The sequence below is a fragment of the Cavia porcellus genome, unplaced genomic scaffold (genome assembly GCF_034190915.1).
Source record: "Cavia porcellus strain 051 isolate PalLab524CR breed Dunkin Hartley unplaced genomic scaffold, mCavPor4.1 scaffold_10, whole genome shotgun sequence".
Taxonomy (NCBI): domain Eukaryota; kingdom Metazoa; phylum Chordata; class Mammalia; order Rodentia; family Caviidae; genus Cavia; species Cavia porcellus.
The window spans coordinates 42946206-42960903 of NW_026947493.1; the positions used below are offsets into that span (position 1 = coordinate 42946206).

The window sequence follows — 14698 nt, forward strand, 5'->3', positions numbered from 1 at the left end:
AATGAGGAATCACCAGGGAGCAGCGTAATTGGGATCTGGCAAATGGAACCTTCTGGTGACACTATGTCAGTGTCACACAGAGGGGTGATTAGTAAAGTTTAGAAATTTGACAGAACTATAAAACCACAGAGCCCAGCAAAAGCAGAGCATTCCTATGCTTGCTGTCAAGAGAAAGTAAAGATGTCTTTTAAAGACAGCAAATATAAGTGTTCTTACCAAGGTGCAGCCTGCATTTGAATACCTAACTGCAGCTGTATGAACTCTGGAACTAAAAGAACCTGAAGTTCCCAGAGCTAATTGCTATTACTACAGACACAGATATTACACACATGTGATTAACACACATGATTGTTAATAGCCACTGACACCATGCATGTATGTTAAAGCAGATACAGAAGTCACATATTCAACACATATCCATTTCAATGCAAACACAGAACACATATGTATTAAGTATATATTATGCAGATACAGACAACATGCATATTAAACACTTGCATATTAAGGCAAATAACATCTTGCATACAAGATACAAGCCACATAAACATGGAAAATATACAAGCATGTTAATATAAACACAGACACTGTACTTATTAATTGCATACACATCAATGAAGCAGACTTGACACATGTCAAGCATGCATGTGCATTAATGAATACACCGACAAGCATGTTAAACATAGCACATGGTAGTATGAATTTATATCTCATACTTGCCTGCTAATGCTTGCCCAGGCATCATGCATACCAATTCAAGCATGGACATCATATAGGTTAGACTTCCATGCATGTTATATTATATTTAAGTATGAGGCAAGTAATAAGGTTATAAAACTTCCTTCTCTATTTATTATTTCTAAGGCTGAATTAAATATATTCACTGACCTTTATTTATATGCTTTATTAAAATTAATATTATTTTATTCAAGTCCCAACTACCTCAGGAACCGGGAGTGAAACTACTGGGGTTGCCATTTTTGACTATGAACACTTGAAAGTCAAAACTGGTAAGAACTTTGCCCTTAATTTTTTTGGGGGGTCTTCTGTTGAAACAAGGTGTCACTATGAAGTTCAGGCTGTCCTTGAACTCACTTTATAGCCCAGGCTGGCCTCAAATTCCCAGTAATCTTCCTGCCTCAGTCTCCCAGGTGTGCACTACCATGCCCAGCTGCTCTTAATTTTTTTAAAAATTCTCTCTCTTACATTTCAACCCCACTCCCTTTGCTTTAACCCTATTACTTAGAAATCAAGGAGCTGTAGAGTTGATGAACAGATGTATGTATGTACACATTTTCTTTTTCCAAGTTCATATAAAAAGTCTAATAAACTTCTTTCTAAGAATTATCTACAAAATCATATTGAAATGCCATGAATTTTAATTGACCATTAATCCGCTGATGTTAGTGACCATATATCAGCGATAAATGGGTGCTTCCTTTTTCTGACATTCTCTTTATATTTTAAATCAACTTTATTGTGATGTACTTCTTATACAATAAAATCTACACGTTGAACAGTCTGACTTGGTAAGTTCTGACAAACACATATGCCCATTTTACCGCTATCCAATGAGATTAAACATTTCCATCACTCCAGAAAGTTACATCATGCTCCCTGTTAGCCCACCCTATCAGCCCCATTCCCAGGTCACCTCTTTTTTTCTGTCTTAGTCTTTTTTTCCTTCTATTTGCTACCTGGAATTGAACTCAGGACCTTGTGCTTGCTGGGCAGGCACTTATGCCTCTGAACTACATACCCAGCCCTCATCTTAGTCTTTTTAACCTGTCTTCTGTATCTGCCACTGACTCTTGGCTAGTGTGGTAGGAATGAATGTCCCTTTCCTAGAGTCTGAATGTCTTGCTTCCAGGATTCAAACCCTTTGCAGAAGAATAAATTGATATCAATTGCAAACCCAAGCTAACTTCTTTTTAATTACTGTATTTTTGACATTTTAAAAGATAGTAATAATAGTAACCAACACTTAAATTTTGCCTTAAAATTTATTTAAAAGACTTACATAATATTATCTCACTTGATCCCTATAACAGCTCTGGGGGGGATGGAAGCCCCATGTTACTATTTTACAGGCAACTGAGAAAAACGAATTGACTAACCCCAAAACACAAAGAAAGCTGCAAAGCAAGAACCAGTGCTGTATTAGTAAACTAGTTCTCTGGAATTTATTAACAAAAAACCAAGTAGGCCCTGATTTATAGCATCTGCCAGTGTAAACGCTTATCTCCTGGCCAGGGGCGTCCCTCTCCCAGAAATTGGGAAGGTGTGTGTGCACTTATTCCTGACGTCTCGTGGAAGTGGCTCCAGTACGCTACTAGAAAGCCCAAGTCCTGACTCCATATTTGTTTCCACTGCTCCTTTCTGCCTTCCTACCTGACAATGAATCTTTCTTGTGGGTTTTTTTTAGGATAAATTATTATCCTAAAAATTTTTAATTTTTAAAAAATGGTCCCCATAACATTAGCACTTACTGAAAAATTCTCGTGTTTTAGGCATTGCTTCACGAGCCATCAAACCCACGCTGGGACTGGTTGACCCTCTGCACACCCTCCACATGCCTGGCCAGGTGGTTGCCAACAGTGGTTTCGATGTGCTTTGGTGAGTACCTGGAGTGATTTCCCAGGCCTCTGGGAAATATTTGATTGCCCTAGTGCCCACTACAGACACTGGTAAACCTTCACTAATAAACGCTACACGACCGGCTTCACACTGGCTGCGATTATCCTCATTCCTAGATGGAAACACTGCAGCTGTAAAGGTTGGTGGCTAGGTTCAGCCTGGTGTGAGCTGCAAATAAACCTTTTATTTGAAATGGGCCACTCTAGCCTAAGCCACGGCTACAGGGTCACTGATAAAGGAGCGATTTGAGGTGACATGTGATGTCTCAGGACCACACCACTTGTCTTTAGGCCACCCAAACTAGGAAAGTTCCAGGGCTATATTTCAAAAGAGGGCAGAGAAGGAATTTGGTATCTCCAAAACCTTGTTGCAGATGTGTGCACTGTGTCAGTACTTTACACATTATCTCTTCCTTGAAGCACTGTGCATTATGACAGTTTCATAGATATGAACGTAAAACTGGAGTTCAGATGTTTAGTGACTGCTCTCACTGTAAGCTTGGATAGTCGCAATCTGACTGCGGCTCCCAACAGTATTTTTACTGCAGACCTCAGTTCTGACCTCCAGTCCGTTGGTTCCGGTGGCCTTGAGGAAGACCCCGGGGTACTTCACACTCAGTGTCCCACACCACTGTAGTTCATCCGTTTGTGTGTGCACATTTTGTTATATTTTTACATCTCTGAAGTCAGGACATATCTTAAAACTTACAGATGATAGTATTTTTTTATCTTGAAAGATACAATTTTAAAATGGTGTATCTTATAATGCACGGCATTTTAAATTTGGTGGAATGTGGTGATTCTCTTGATAACCGCACTTCTGAGTTCACTTGCTCAGCAAGTGGCGGGACTCAGTATACTCTGTCTCTTGTCCTGCTGTTCTCCCCTCTCCTCCCCTCTCTCCCCTCTCCCCTTTTTTCCTCTTCCCTCTCCCTCTCTGTTTCTCTATCCCTCTCCCTTTACCTCTCTGTCTCTCCCTCCCTCCCTTCTTTTAGTGCATATTATACAAAACAGTTTGTTTCATGTCAGCACTGACTCTCTCTTGTATCTTTCCCATCTTCTCAGGCTTTATTGTTCCTATCTTGGTTTAAATCTGCCCCATCTCTTGCCTGGGCCATTACAGTAGTCAGTTCTATTGGCTTCCTGATCCCATCCGCTAGCCCTTTCTTCTGTCCTCTCTTATGGCTTCAACAAGCTTCCAGATTATAATATAGCCATCACACACACAGGAAAATGTACACTTAAATGCATGCACCTCTCTACCTTATATATCTTCCAGGGACTTTCCACACCTATTACCTAAAGGCCACACTCCACAGGCCTTGGCATATCCATCCCTAGGGCTCATCTCTTGATCCATTTTGAGGAAACATTTTCATTTCCATGGGGAGAGCCATCCTCTGATGAAGCCCTTGCTGACCCTCATCCTCCTCCCTTTCCGTCAAATACGGCTAGCCATTCATCCTTTGCTGTTCACTACGAGTGGCCTGCTCATTACTTCCGAGAATCTTTCTTGCTTGCATCTTCCCAGTGCATTGTGTGCTTGCTAAGGATAGGATTATTTTATCTTTTCTCTAGCCCAGTCCCTGGCACAGTGACTGTCACATCATAGTACATATTGAATTAATTGCTGTTCAATGACATTCATATAAGCAGGAACAGACAGACATAGGATCTACTTCTAAGTCTATTTATATCTCTGCTTTTCTCAAATGTGTTCTACTGTCTGCCAAGACATTTAAAAATTATGTCCAACTCCATTCTGGCTAATATTGTCAGAATTTAATGAACTGTCTCCTCACTATTTGGAAATAGGAGAAACCAGGTTATCCTTCTTAACTTTAAATTGCACAATAAATATATCATAGCTCAAAACAATCATCTTTAAAGAAATGATTCACAGGCCCCAAAACCTCACTTTCAATCAAAAGGGAAGTGGGCTAGAAGGAAAGATGATGGTGGTGTTATTTATCTTCCTGCCACTGTGACAAAACACCTAAAATGATCAACACAAAAGAGAGGTTTATTTTGGATAACAGTTTCAGAGGTTTCAACTCATGTTCACTTGGCCCTGTTGCACTGGCCCTGTGGTAACACAGTATGTCCTGGCAGGAACATGTGGCTGAAAGGACTATTCATCTCATGGTAGCCAAGAAGTAAAGAGAGACAGTCAGAGGCCAGGGTCTCAATATCCCTTTCAAAGGCGTATGCTCAGTCACGTAGCTTTCTTCCACTCAGCCCACCTGAAAAAGTTTATCCCACCTCCCCTGAGTTCTGTGGCCTGACAACCAAGCCTTCAACACAAGGGTTTTGGGGGGAATATTCAAGATCTAAATGATAGCATTATCCTTCCAATGGCAGTCCAGACAATAAAACTTGGCCCAAAGAATCTGTCCCTGGGACTCTAGGCTTTTTAAGAAGATGGACACAGCTGTGCCATCTACAGATAATCCACTTGTTAGGACTCTGTGGGCCTCTGATCATAAACCAGACATCACGGAGGGTACCTCCATGAGGAGAAGAAGGTGACAGAAGACTCTGATGTCTGTCCACCTCACCAGTTGCACTTCTCATTGTAAATCAATAATCTGACTTCCAGGATTTACACATAGATTCCATGAGCTCAGCTCAGTGGGTGAACCTGTCCCTGAGAAACAGGTCTGCTCTTAGATTCAGAAACCTGACACCATTTAGCCGTGCTGCAAAGCAGAGGTGAGACACTGAGCCCTGTGGATCACTGCCTCCCCACTCCCTTATGTGTACACCTCAGTCTTGCATTGCTCACGTACTCCCTAGTTAGAACACAAAGCCTTATCACCCATGTACCAACTGACTTTTTAAAAATTTCTAATACTTTGTTCAAAAGATAATTTTCTGCTTCTCACGTGTTCCTTTCCTCTAAGATTGAAAATTATAATATGCATAATGTACCTCACGTTACATTATGTCCCAGTGCATCACTAATCTATATGCTGCTGTGCAGTCTGATCTCCGGTAGTTGAAGAGACTCCTTGGCAAGCCAGTCAATGGTGGCAGCTCTTAAAATAGCTGACCCTGAATTTGGGGCATAAGAGAAAAAAAATCAGATTTTTTTCCAGTTAAGAATAAATAATAATTGTTAATATTAAGTTTTACAAGGTGCCGGCACTATTCTAAGTACTTTACATGTGTCAGCTCATTGAGTTTTCACAGATGCACCATAAAGTTATACTACTATTTATCCCTGTCTGTGAGCCACAAGGCTGCAGTAGAAAGATCTTGTGACAGGATTTAAGGTGGGCAGCTGACCCCAAAGTATGTGTTTTAACTCACTACACTATACTCTCAGGAGTCTGTGGAACCATGGCCCTCCTTAAGTAATACAGTATTTGATCAATGGTAGGTATATGATGGCAAATATCTTCTACGATGAAGTGAGTTTTTTGATTCACTGCTGTTTTTTCATAGTTCAAAGGTTTGATAATTCAACATTATAAAGATTTATTTACACTGGAAAAGGGCGAATGTGGGGGGGTTTAAACTAGGTTTTCAGTTGATGAATAAAACATGAAAATTATGCATTTTTAATTTAGGAATACCAAGTGATATTTTGTTACATTTTGTTATGCTTTAGATCCAGAAGGGTTCCCAAATTCTTACATGTTTGGAAGGTAATTGGATCATAAGAGGCTATATTCATCAGTTGATTCATCCACTGATGAGTTTAGTGGCTGACCGTGCTGTTAGGAGCTGGGACCTATTGGAGGTGATTTCTAAGGGCATGATCCGGCAGAGGGCATTCTTTTGTTCAGCTCCACCCTTCTCTTACTTGCTTTCTCTCAATCCGCTTCCTACCTGTCCTGGGTTGAGTACTTTTTCCTCTGCCATACTCCTCTGGCATCTTGTTTTTGACTTTGAACCAGTCAGCTATACACTGAAACCATGAGTCAAAATAAATCTCTCCACCCTTAAGTTGCATGTGTCAAACATTTTGTTTCAGCAGCAGGAAAATAGATAATACATATGTATACACTGTGTGATAAAGCTACACATCTGTCCTCTAAAATATGCCATTTCTTTATGGTAAAAACATTCATAATCCTTTTCTCTAAATTTTTGAAATATGCAGCACACAATCATGATCTATAGTCACCTTAATGTAAATAAAACTCACATACTAGTCAAAAACACTGTAGTGCTAATATAAACTAGATGGTATTAATTTCTATACTAAGCAATGACTGTCATCAACAAGAGGTTGACTGGTGCAATGTGTTGTAGTCATCAGTGCCAAATATCATGCTTAGAGTGAGGTGCCAGTCAGTGGTTGAATGAGGGAAAGGAGGAAGACAAGGTTTTAAAATATTTTAAATATTTTATTTTAGCCATGCCCTGGAGTCATACACGGCCCTGCCCTACCACATGAGGAGCCCCTGCCCTCCCAACCCCATCTCTCGACCAGCGTATCAGGGCAGCAACCCAATCAGTGATATTTGGTCCATCCAAGCACTACGGATCGTTGCTAAGTACCTGAAGAGGTATGTTGTCCTGAGGGTACAGACAGTAGAAAGACCATATCCTGCCATCACAGGGAACGCGACATGCCTGATCCAAGTCATCCTGAGCCAGTGTGTCCACTGGATCAGTCCACGGAGGTGGAGAAGCACCAGATACCAGCAGCCTCTGAAGGGATCTCAGCACTGGCAGTGAAAACTGGATCCTTAATCTGCAAAGGAAATCTAGATCTTTCAATCCCCTTTGGCCAAGGGACAAATGGAAAACCCTAATTTATGGAGGGTGCAGATAAACAAAGGTTTGTTTATCAAAGTCTCAAAAAAGCTAGAATGAGGGGAAATATCTTTTGAGATTTGGCCCCCTAGGACAGAAATGAAAACCAACCATTCGCTCCCTCACAAAGGTACAGAAAAGCCACTACTGAGCAAACACACATGAACTAAATTTAAGAAATATAAAAAAAGAGAGAGAACACTTGCCTCGAATGTGTGAGGCACTGGGTTCTGCTCACAAACTAAATTAGATGAGAACTGAATCAAATCCAATGGTTAAACTCAGTGTTGACCTTAGGGGGAAATTTGATCCAGTTCCTATCCAATTCAAACACTTATGAGACCACAATTGTCGAAAGAATTAAGTTCATGAACCAAGACACCACTTACATGCATTTATGTATATGTATGTGTGTGTATACAGATACTTATCCTCCCATATACTTTAACTCCTATATATTATTTATAATACCTAATACAAAATGCAGGTGCTATATAAATAGTTGTATTTTCTTAAAAGAATAATGACAAGAAAAATCCATACATGTTCCATTCAGAAACAATTTTTTTCTGAATATTTTCCATCCACTGTTGGTTGAATTTGTGGATGCAGAACCAATGGATACAAATAGCAAAGAAGAATTGAAGATAAAACTGACACCTGACACATTAGAATATATGCAAAGCCCAACTGATTTTTGTATTTATTTGTAATAGAGTAAAAGGGCATCATGGGTTAGGCATGGACATGGTGCTTCCTCTGTTCTATATCTAGCAGCTCTACTGAAGAGAAGACTTTGGAATCACATTTTAGAGTAGAACATTGGAAGAGGGAGGGCCACAGAACTGTTCCTGAGGCCTGGGAGACGCAGAGGGAAGCCGGCTGTCTAACAGGGCCAGGAGGGTTAGCAAAGCCACAGTGAAAGGTGAGGCCTGAGGCAGGCAAAGGGAAGGCTGAGAGCTCCATCAGCGCTATTTCACCTTGTCATTTATTATTATTTTGGAAGAGAGGCACAAATGACTAACCATTCCACATGAATAAGAAGCTGTAGCACTTTTACGTAAACAGGAACATTTCCTTGAGGCAAAAATCACAAAACACAAAGTAGAAGTGGTTCATTTGGCAGTGATCAGGCTTCTTCCCCAGGGCAAGGTCTGCAAACAGAATAGGCAGAAAGGCTCAGCCAAGTCTCAAAGGGGCCTTTGAGAATTTGCCTTTCCAAAGTGGCACTGGGGACACAGAATAAACAAAGGCTGTTCCTACAATAACATCTCACTTCCCCAATAACAGTAAGAGGATAGATGTGCAGTTTACACAGGTACCAAGAGGCCCCTGGGGAGTCTGATCTGGGTCAGTGTCTCACGAAGAAAGATGACTGGGCAGTCAAGTAGCCCTGGTGACAGGGGTTCATGGTACAATTGTGAGAATATGTTTACTCTGAGTCCATTCACAGCTGCCATCAAGGGCACTGACAAATGAAGAAGAAGAATGAGTCTTAGGACATTGCCCTTAAGCAGCTTTCATAGCCCAAGGACCCACCCTTTGCTTCCCCTGGCACTTTTATATCGCAGGAGCAGCTGACAGTGTATTTATTATGCCTTAGGTGAAACCGTTGACGAGAAAAACTGTTTCTCTTTGGTTTTCATTTAGAAGACAAGCCATCATTTGAATAACTTGCCAAATTTTCTTTCTACCAAGTGGCATTTTCCCCTCAGATCTTTCCCTGAGGCAGCTCTTTATTCAGGAGGAAATATCAGTGTTGATGTGTTATTGTTCTATATTTATGTAACTCATAGGGCTGTCAGAAATCCTGATGATCTTGAGGCAAGATCTAATATGCACTTGGCAAGTGCTTTTGCTGGCATTGGCTTTGGAAATGCTGGTGTTCATCTGTGGTGAGTGAATATGAGATTTTATTTCTTTATTCAAGCTATTGTTTTAAATGTTTTTTAAAAATTATAATTCAAAATGAGTGATAAAAATTTAAATATGTTACAGAAAGAAGAAATTTAAGATAAATATTTTCTTAATTTGAAAGCAACATATTGAGTCATGGATTTTTTAAACATGTTTTGTTTTGTTTTGAAGGGTTTTTTTTCTGTTTTTCATTTGTTTGTTTTTATCTTTTGAGACAGGGTCTCACTATGCAGTTCAGGCTGGCCTTGAGCTCACTTTGCAGGCTGGCCTTTAACTCACAGCAATTCTGCTGCCTCAGCCACCCGAGTTTTGGGATTATAGGCATGGGCCACTATTCCCAGCTGAATATTTTTAATAGCCTTTTAAGCAATAATTCATAAACTATACAAGTCACCCATTTAAAGCGTCTAACTAAATGAGTTTATGTACACAGAGTTCTGCAATTATCTATTTTAGAACATTTTTTACTCCCAAAAGAAATCCTGTATTCCTTATCTATCACCAGCCACCTCTCCCATCTCTCTCAGTACTCAGTGACTATTAATCTGCTCTCTATCTCTGTAGATTTCACCACTATGAGCATTTCATATCAGTGAAATCATATAATATGTGATCTTTCATGTCTGATTTGATTTACTTAGCATGAATTTCCAAGGTTCATCAATGCATCAGAACTTTGTTCCTCTTTTTTACCAAATCACATTTTGTTACGTATGTAGCAAATTTTACTTTTTCATTCATCAGTTGATGGACAATTGAGTTGTTATAATTTTGGTCAATATAGATAATATTACTCTGAACATTCCTATTCCAGTTTTTGTGTACATACATTTTCAATTCTCTTATTTTATTGATAGAAGTGGAATTGTCAATCATATGGTAATATGTGCTTAAATTTTTGAAACTACCTGACTCCCACAGTATCTGTGCCACCTTACATTCATCGCAGAAGCGGAAGCGTCTGCTTTCTCTATACCCTCCCACCTGGGTATAGAGTCTAAAAGCCTCAAATGTAGGGGTTTCCTCCGCTAATCTCTCATAAAAAGAGAAAGAATCAGAATCTTTGTCAATAGGCCTGTATTAATCTGTTTGATGAGAATTTATTGGAATTTGCATTAAAATTAAAAACCGGTGAGCTTTGAAAGTTAAGAATAGGTCTTTCCTGAAGCGACTGCAATGAAATGGCAATTCTCAGACTCTGCTACTAACAGCATACATTGGTACACTTTCCTGAAAAGCAAGTGAATAAAATGTACTCAGAATCTGACAAATACTTATATCCTTTGGTCCATTAATTCTCTTGTAAGAATCTAGCCTAAAGAAATATCTATGAACCAGTCATGGGGTATGCCTGTAATTCCAGCACACACGGGGAGACTGAGGCAAAACAATCACAAGTTCAAGCCCAGCCTAAGCAAGTTGGCAACTAGCAAGACTTTGTCTCAAAATTAAAAAAAAAAAAAAAAAAGATTGGAGATGTATTTCAGTGAGAAAGGCACTGCAAAAAAAGAGAAGAAAACACAGAAAATAAAAGATTCATGTTATGTTCAATGTATTTCCTTATATGGATATTCAGTATTATTTATAATTGAAAATTTTAGATGCAACCTAAATTTCCAACAGTTAAAGGTTAACTAAATTATAATATTTAAAGAATAGAGTCATTAAAATGTTTACAAAGAATATTAAGTAAAAGCAATGTATAAGATTATATATGCAATATAATGATAAATTAAATATATGTTTTAAATGACTAGAAGGAAATAGGATTATGTATAATCTTTATTTTCTACAAAGAACACAAACAATTGCTAAAACAAAAACAATAATTCTAACATTTTGAGTATTGTTAAAAAGAAACCTTAGTTATCTAAACACAACCAAGGTAAAGCAGAATCCATCAACTCATAGAACCAATAGCTTTCTGTTTGTTTTTTCAAGATTGTGCTGGAGCTTTTTTTTTTTTTTTGACAAATATTCATATGGTTCACCAAAATACTGCTTTCCATGAAATATAACATTTATTGAATAAGCCCGGAATCACCCAATAACCCACATTACAAGAACCATTGACCATTTTACTTGTGCAAAACACTTTATTTTCACATTACTTGTAAATATATTAACTTCCAACAATATTTATCTTCTGAATTCTCTGTTAAGTTGTATTTTCCTATTTGCTCACTAAGAATTCAGGAGGATATAAAGATTTTTTTCAATAAAAACAAAAATCACTTGGCCTGGTGGTAAAAGCCTGCAATCCCAGCATTCAGGAGCCTGGGATAGGAAGATCACCAATAGTATAAGATCAGCCTGAACAACATAGCAAGACCTTGTCTTATTTTTTTTTATTAATTAGTGAATTAAAAAAATAAAAACAAGGGGCTGGGGATTTAGCTCGGTGGCATAAGCGCCTGCCTGGCAAGCACGAGGTCGTGAGTTCGATGCTCAGTACCAAAAAATAAAAAACCATGATGTCTTTTCTTGAGGACAACTAAATCTAAATAAATCCTTTAGGTAGAATTCAGGTAAGAGAAATCAGTTAAACTAAAGCAAATTAATGTAGCTTTGAGGCTAGAATAATTTATTATGATTCTAATACTATTAATATATAAAATTTTTAAAATTGTGTCAATTACTGGTGATAATTACAAGTCACTTACAAATCCAGCTTACAGGACACCAAATGGCATATAGTTTTGTGATCACTGAATTTGAACATTTCAGAGGTCTTAATAGTGAATATACTCAATTTGAAGTACAGCATTATATGTATATCCTTATAGTCAAGAGAACAGAACATCTAACTCCTTGAGATAATGGTACTGTCCAGAGACTGTGAAAGGGCTCTCCTATAAATAATATCTTTGTGTTATTGATTTCATTTCTGATGTCTGTATGTCAACAAAAATATATTTTTTTCTCTTCTAGTCATGGGATGTCTTACCCAATTTCAGGTTTAGTGAAAACGTACAAAGCAAAGGACTACAGTGTGGATCACCCACTAGTGGTAAAAAAATAATAATATATTAATTAAATTTTATATACTTCATGATTTCCGTGAGTACATTTGTTAATTTTTCCCCCAGTGCTGGTAATCAAACCCAGAGCTTTACACATAGTAGGCAAATGCTCTACCACTGAGTTACAGCCCCAACCCACAGTGTTAATTTTTGTACTGGGCATGATGGCTCTTTCCTGTAATCCCAGCACTCAAAGACTGAAGCAGATGGATCCCTGTGAGTTCTAGGCCAGCCTGGGAAACAGTAAATTCAAGGCCAGCCTGATCTGTGCAGCAAGACCCTGCCTCAAGATTAAAAATAATTTTTTTGGCTACTTGTCTATAAGCTCAAGTAATATCAGAGTATGCAGGAGGAAAAATAGCTTTGCTATCTATTTCTCCCCAGCCCCATGGCCTTTCCGTTGTGCTCACGTCCCCCGCAGTGTTCACATTCACCGGAAAGATGTTTCCAGAACGGCACCTGGAGACGGCAGAAATACTGGGTATGAACCATTACTCGGAAATCTGTGACTGGCACAGGTGGAGTGTTTGCTATGATTGTTTCTGAAAATAACCATAAGGAATAATGCCAAAAAGGATTTCTCTGGACAGCCTGATGATACCATGTCAGTGACTTGCCCAAAGCCCTACCTAACTCTAAAATTTTAGAATAATTTTATGTTTTTAAGAGTCAGTTAATGAAACAGGACCAAATACTGATTCTATTAAATTTTTGGCAATACTACTTCCTCTGCTTGTATCTCCAAAGAAATTATAACTCTGTGTATACTATTAATGTATTCAGGAAGAAAAAGTGAATTCACAGCCATAGAGAATCTAAACAAGAATTTTTATTTAAAAAAAGATTCCAAGTGAGCAGTTTGCTATACTGTAAAATACATAATGCCTTCAGTAAGATACAGTGCCTTTTGAATCTTACCAGAAATAAAATTACCTTTCAGGTAGCTGTATTGGGAAGTAAATGTTAGCGTTTTTCTGAAATGAGAACTTTTTTGAGTAGACTTGGATATGTAAATAATTTGCAAAACATCTTATTCCCTAGCTGTGTTCAGGGTAGGAAGGGAAAGCCTCAAAAGAAAACCACTATGCTTTTCTAGCTCCAGTGGTTGGAGAAACCATTTCCAAGAAGGTGGGGACGACCACAGACTTCTGTGAGTGCCAGTTCCCCTTGGCTTTGGCCCCCATTCGCCATTTGTGCACCAGCACTCCTGGCCCACTGCTGTGCCTGCAATGCTCATGTCAGGAGCCCAAGTGTCCAGAGAGCCCCTGGCTTGAATTCCCAATGTTTGCTGCCACTTGCTGATGCAAGAATCACATCTCCCTTTTCCCTTTTGGAGGGGAGATATCTTTCAGCCTTATTTGGGGATGCAGTTGCCTTTGTAAATATACAAACTATATAAATGGAGGTAGGGTGGGCAGATCGCAGGCTAACTGGGAAGAATTTTATGTAACCTGTGTAAAGTTTACATTCCAGGCAGCCATCAACATTACTAAGAAAAATCTTCTGTTAGACAAAATGCAAGCTACAGAACCAAACAGTTCTTTTCTTGCCCAGGAAGTTTTAATGTAATCTCATTATTTCCTCAATAAGTACAGTATTTTATTTTATTTTTTCCTCTTCATTTGCTTAATAACCATTTTTTAAATTATTAGAAGTCAAAATACAAAGTTATTTCCTTTTTTGGGGAGAGAATAAAACTAAATGAGAGAAAACAAAATGGGGTCAGTCAAAACAAAAGGATGGACATAGTACATGACTTAAAACCAAAATACAAGGTGATCAACAATGCTTACCATAGTGTCTCTTGTTATCTTCAATACAATTGCCCATATCATCGGGCATAATAAAGTTGAACAAAACAGTACAGAAAAAAGGACATTATAAGACTTCAAAAGAGGGTAATAGTCAAATCAGCATGGGTATCATAGTGAATCTTATTGTCTTCAGATTAGTTGCCTATACTCTCAGACTTGATACTATCAAACATAACAGATTTGAATAAAATCAGTCAATAAAAGACAGTGAAAGCAATTCAGGGCTTCAAATTAAGTTAATAGGAAATAAAAAATGGTCACCATAGTACATCCTGTTAGCTATCTATGCCCTCAAATCTAGTACAAGTAGACAAACTGGAACAGAATATAACCAAACTAAACAGAGCAATGAAAACTATATGGGTTTCAAATCATGATACAAGATTATATGTCCACTGCCTTCCCTTTTTGGACAATTCCTCCCCTTTCACTTTCACAGGGTACATTGTACATTTTGGATCCCACTAATTCCTTTAGTTTTTAGATTAGAGAGGCAACTCGCTATTTACCTAGGTGGTTCTGAACCTTTTTACCCCTGAGCATG

General features: G+C 38.5%; 1 protein-coding gene across 5 annotated transcripts in view; it reads left to right on the forward strand.

Moving 5' to 3' along the window:
* Positions 1-14698, forward strand: part of Adhfe1 (alcohol dehydrogenase iron containing 1) — a 42709-nt gene that overhangs the window by 10210 nt on the left and 17801 nt on the right. For 4 of the 5 annotated variants that reach the window (XM_003480070.5, XM_023561652.2, XM_063257395.1 and 1 more), the window contains 6 exons: positions 930-1007; positions 2508-2613; positions 6998-7150; positions 9197-9295; positions 12249-12327; positions 12725-12821. In XM_003480070.5, the coding sequence (XP_003480118.2) occupies positions 930-1007; positions 2508-2613; positions 6998-7150; positions 9197-9295; positions 12249-12327; positions 12725-12821 (612 nt within the window). The remainder of the gene's footprint in view (positions 1-929; positions 1008-2507; positions 2614-6997; positions 7151-9196; positions 9296-12248; positions 12328-12724; positions 12822-14698) is intronic. The other variant, XR_010050158.1, reaches the window with a different exon arrangement.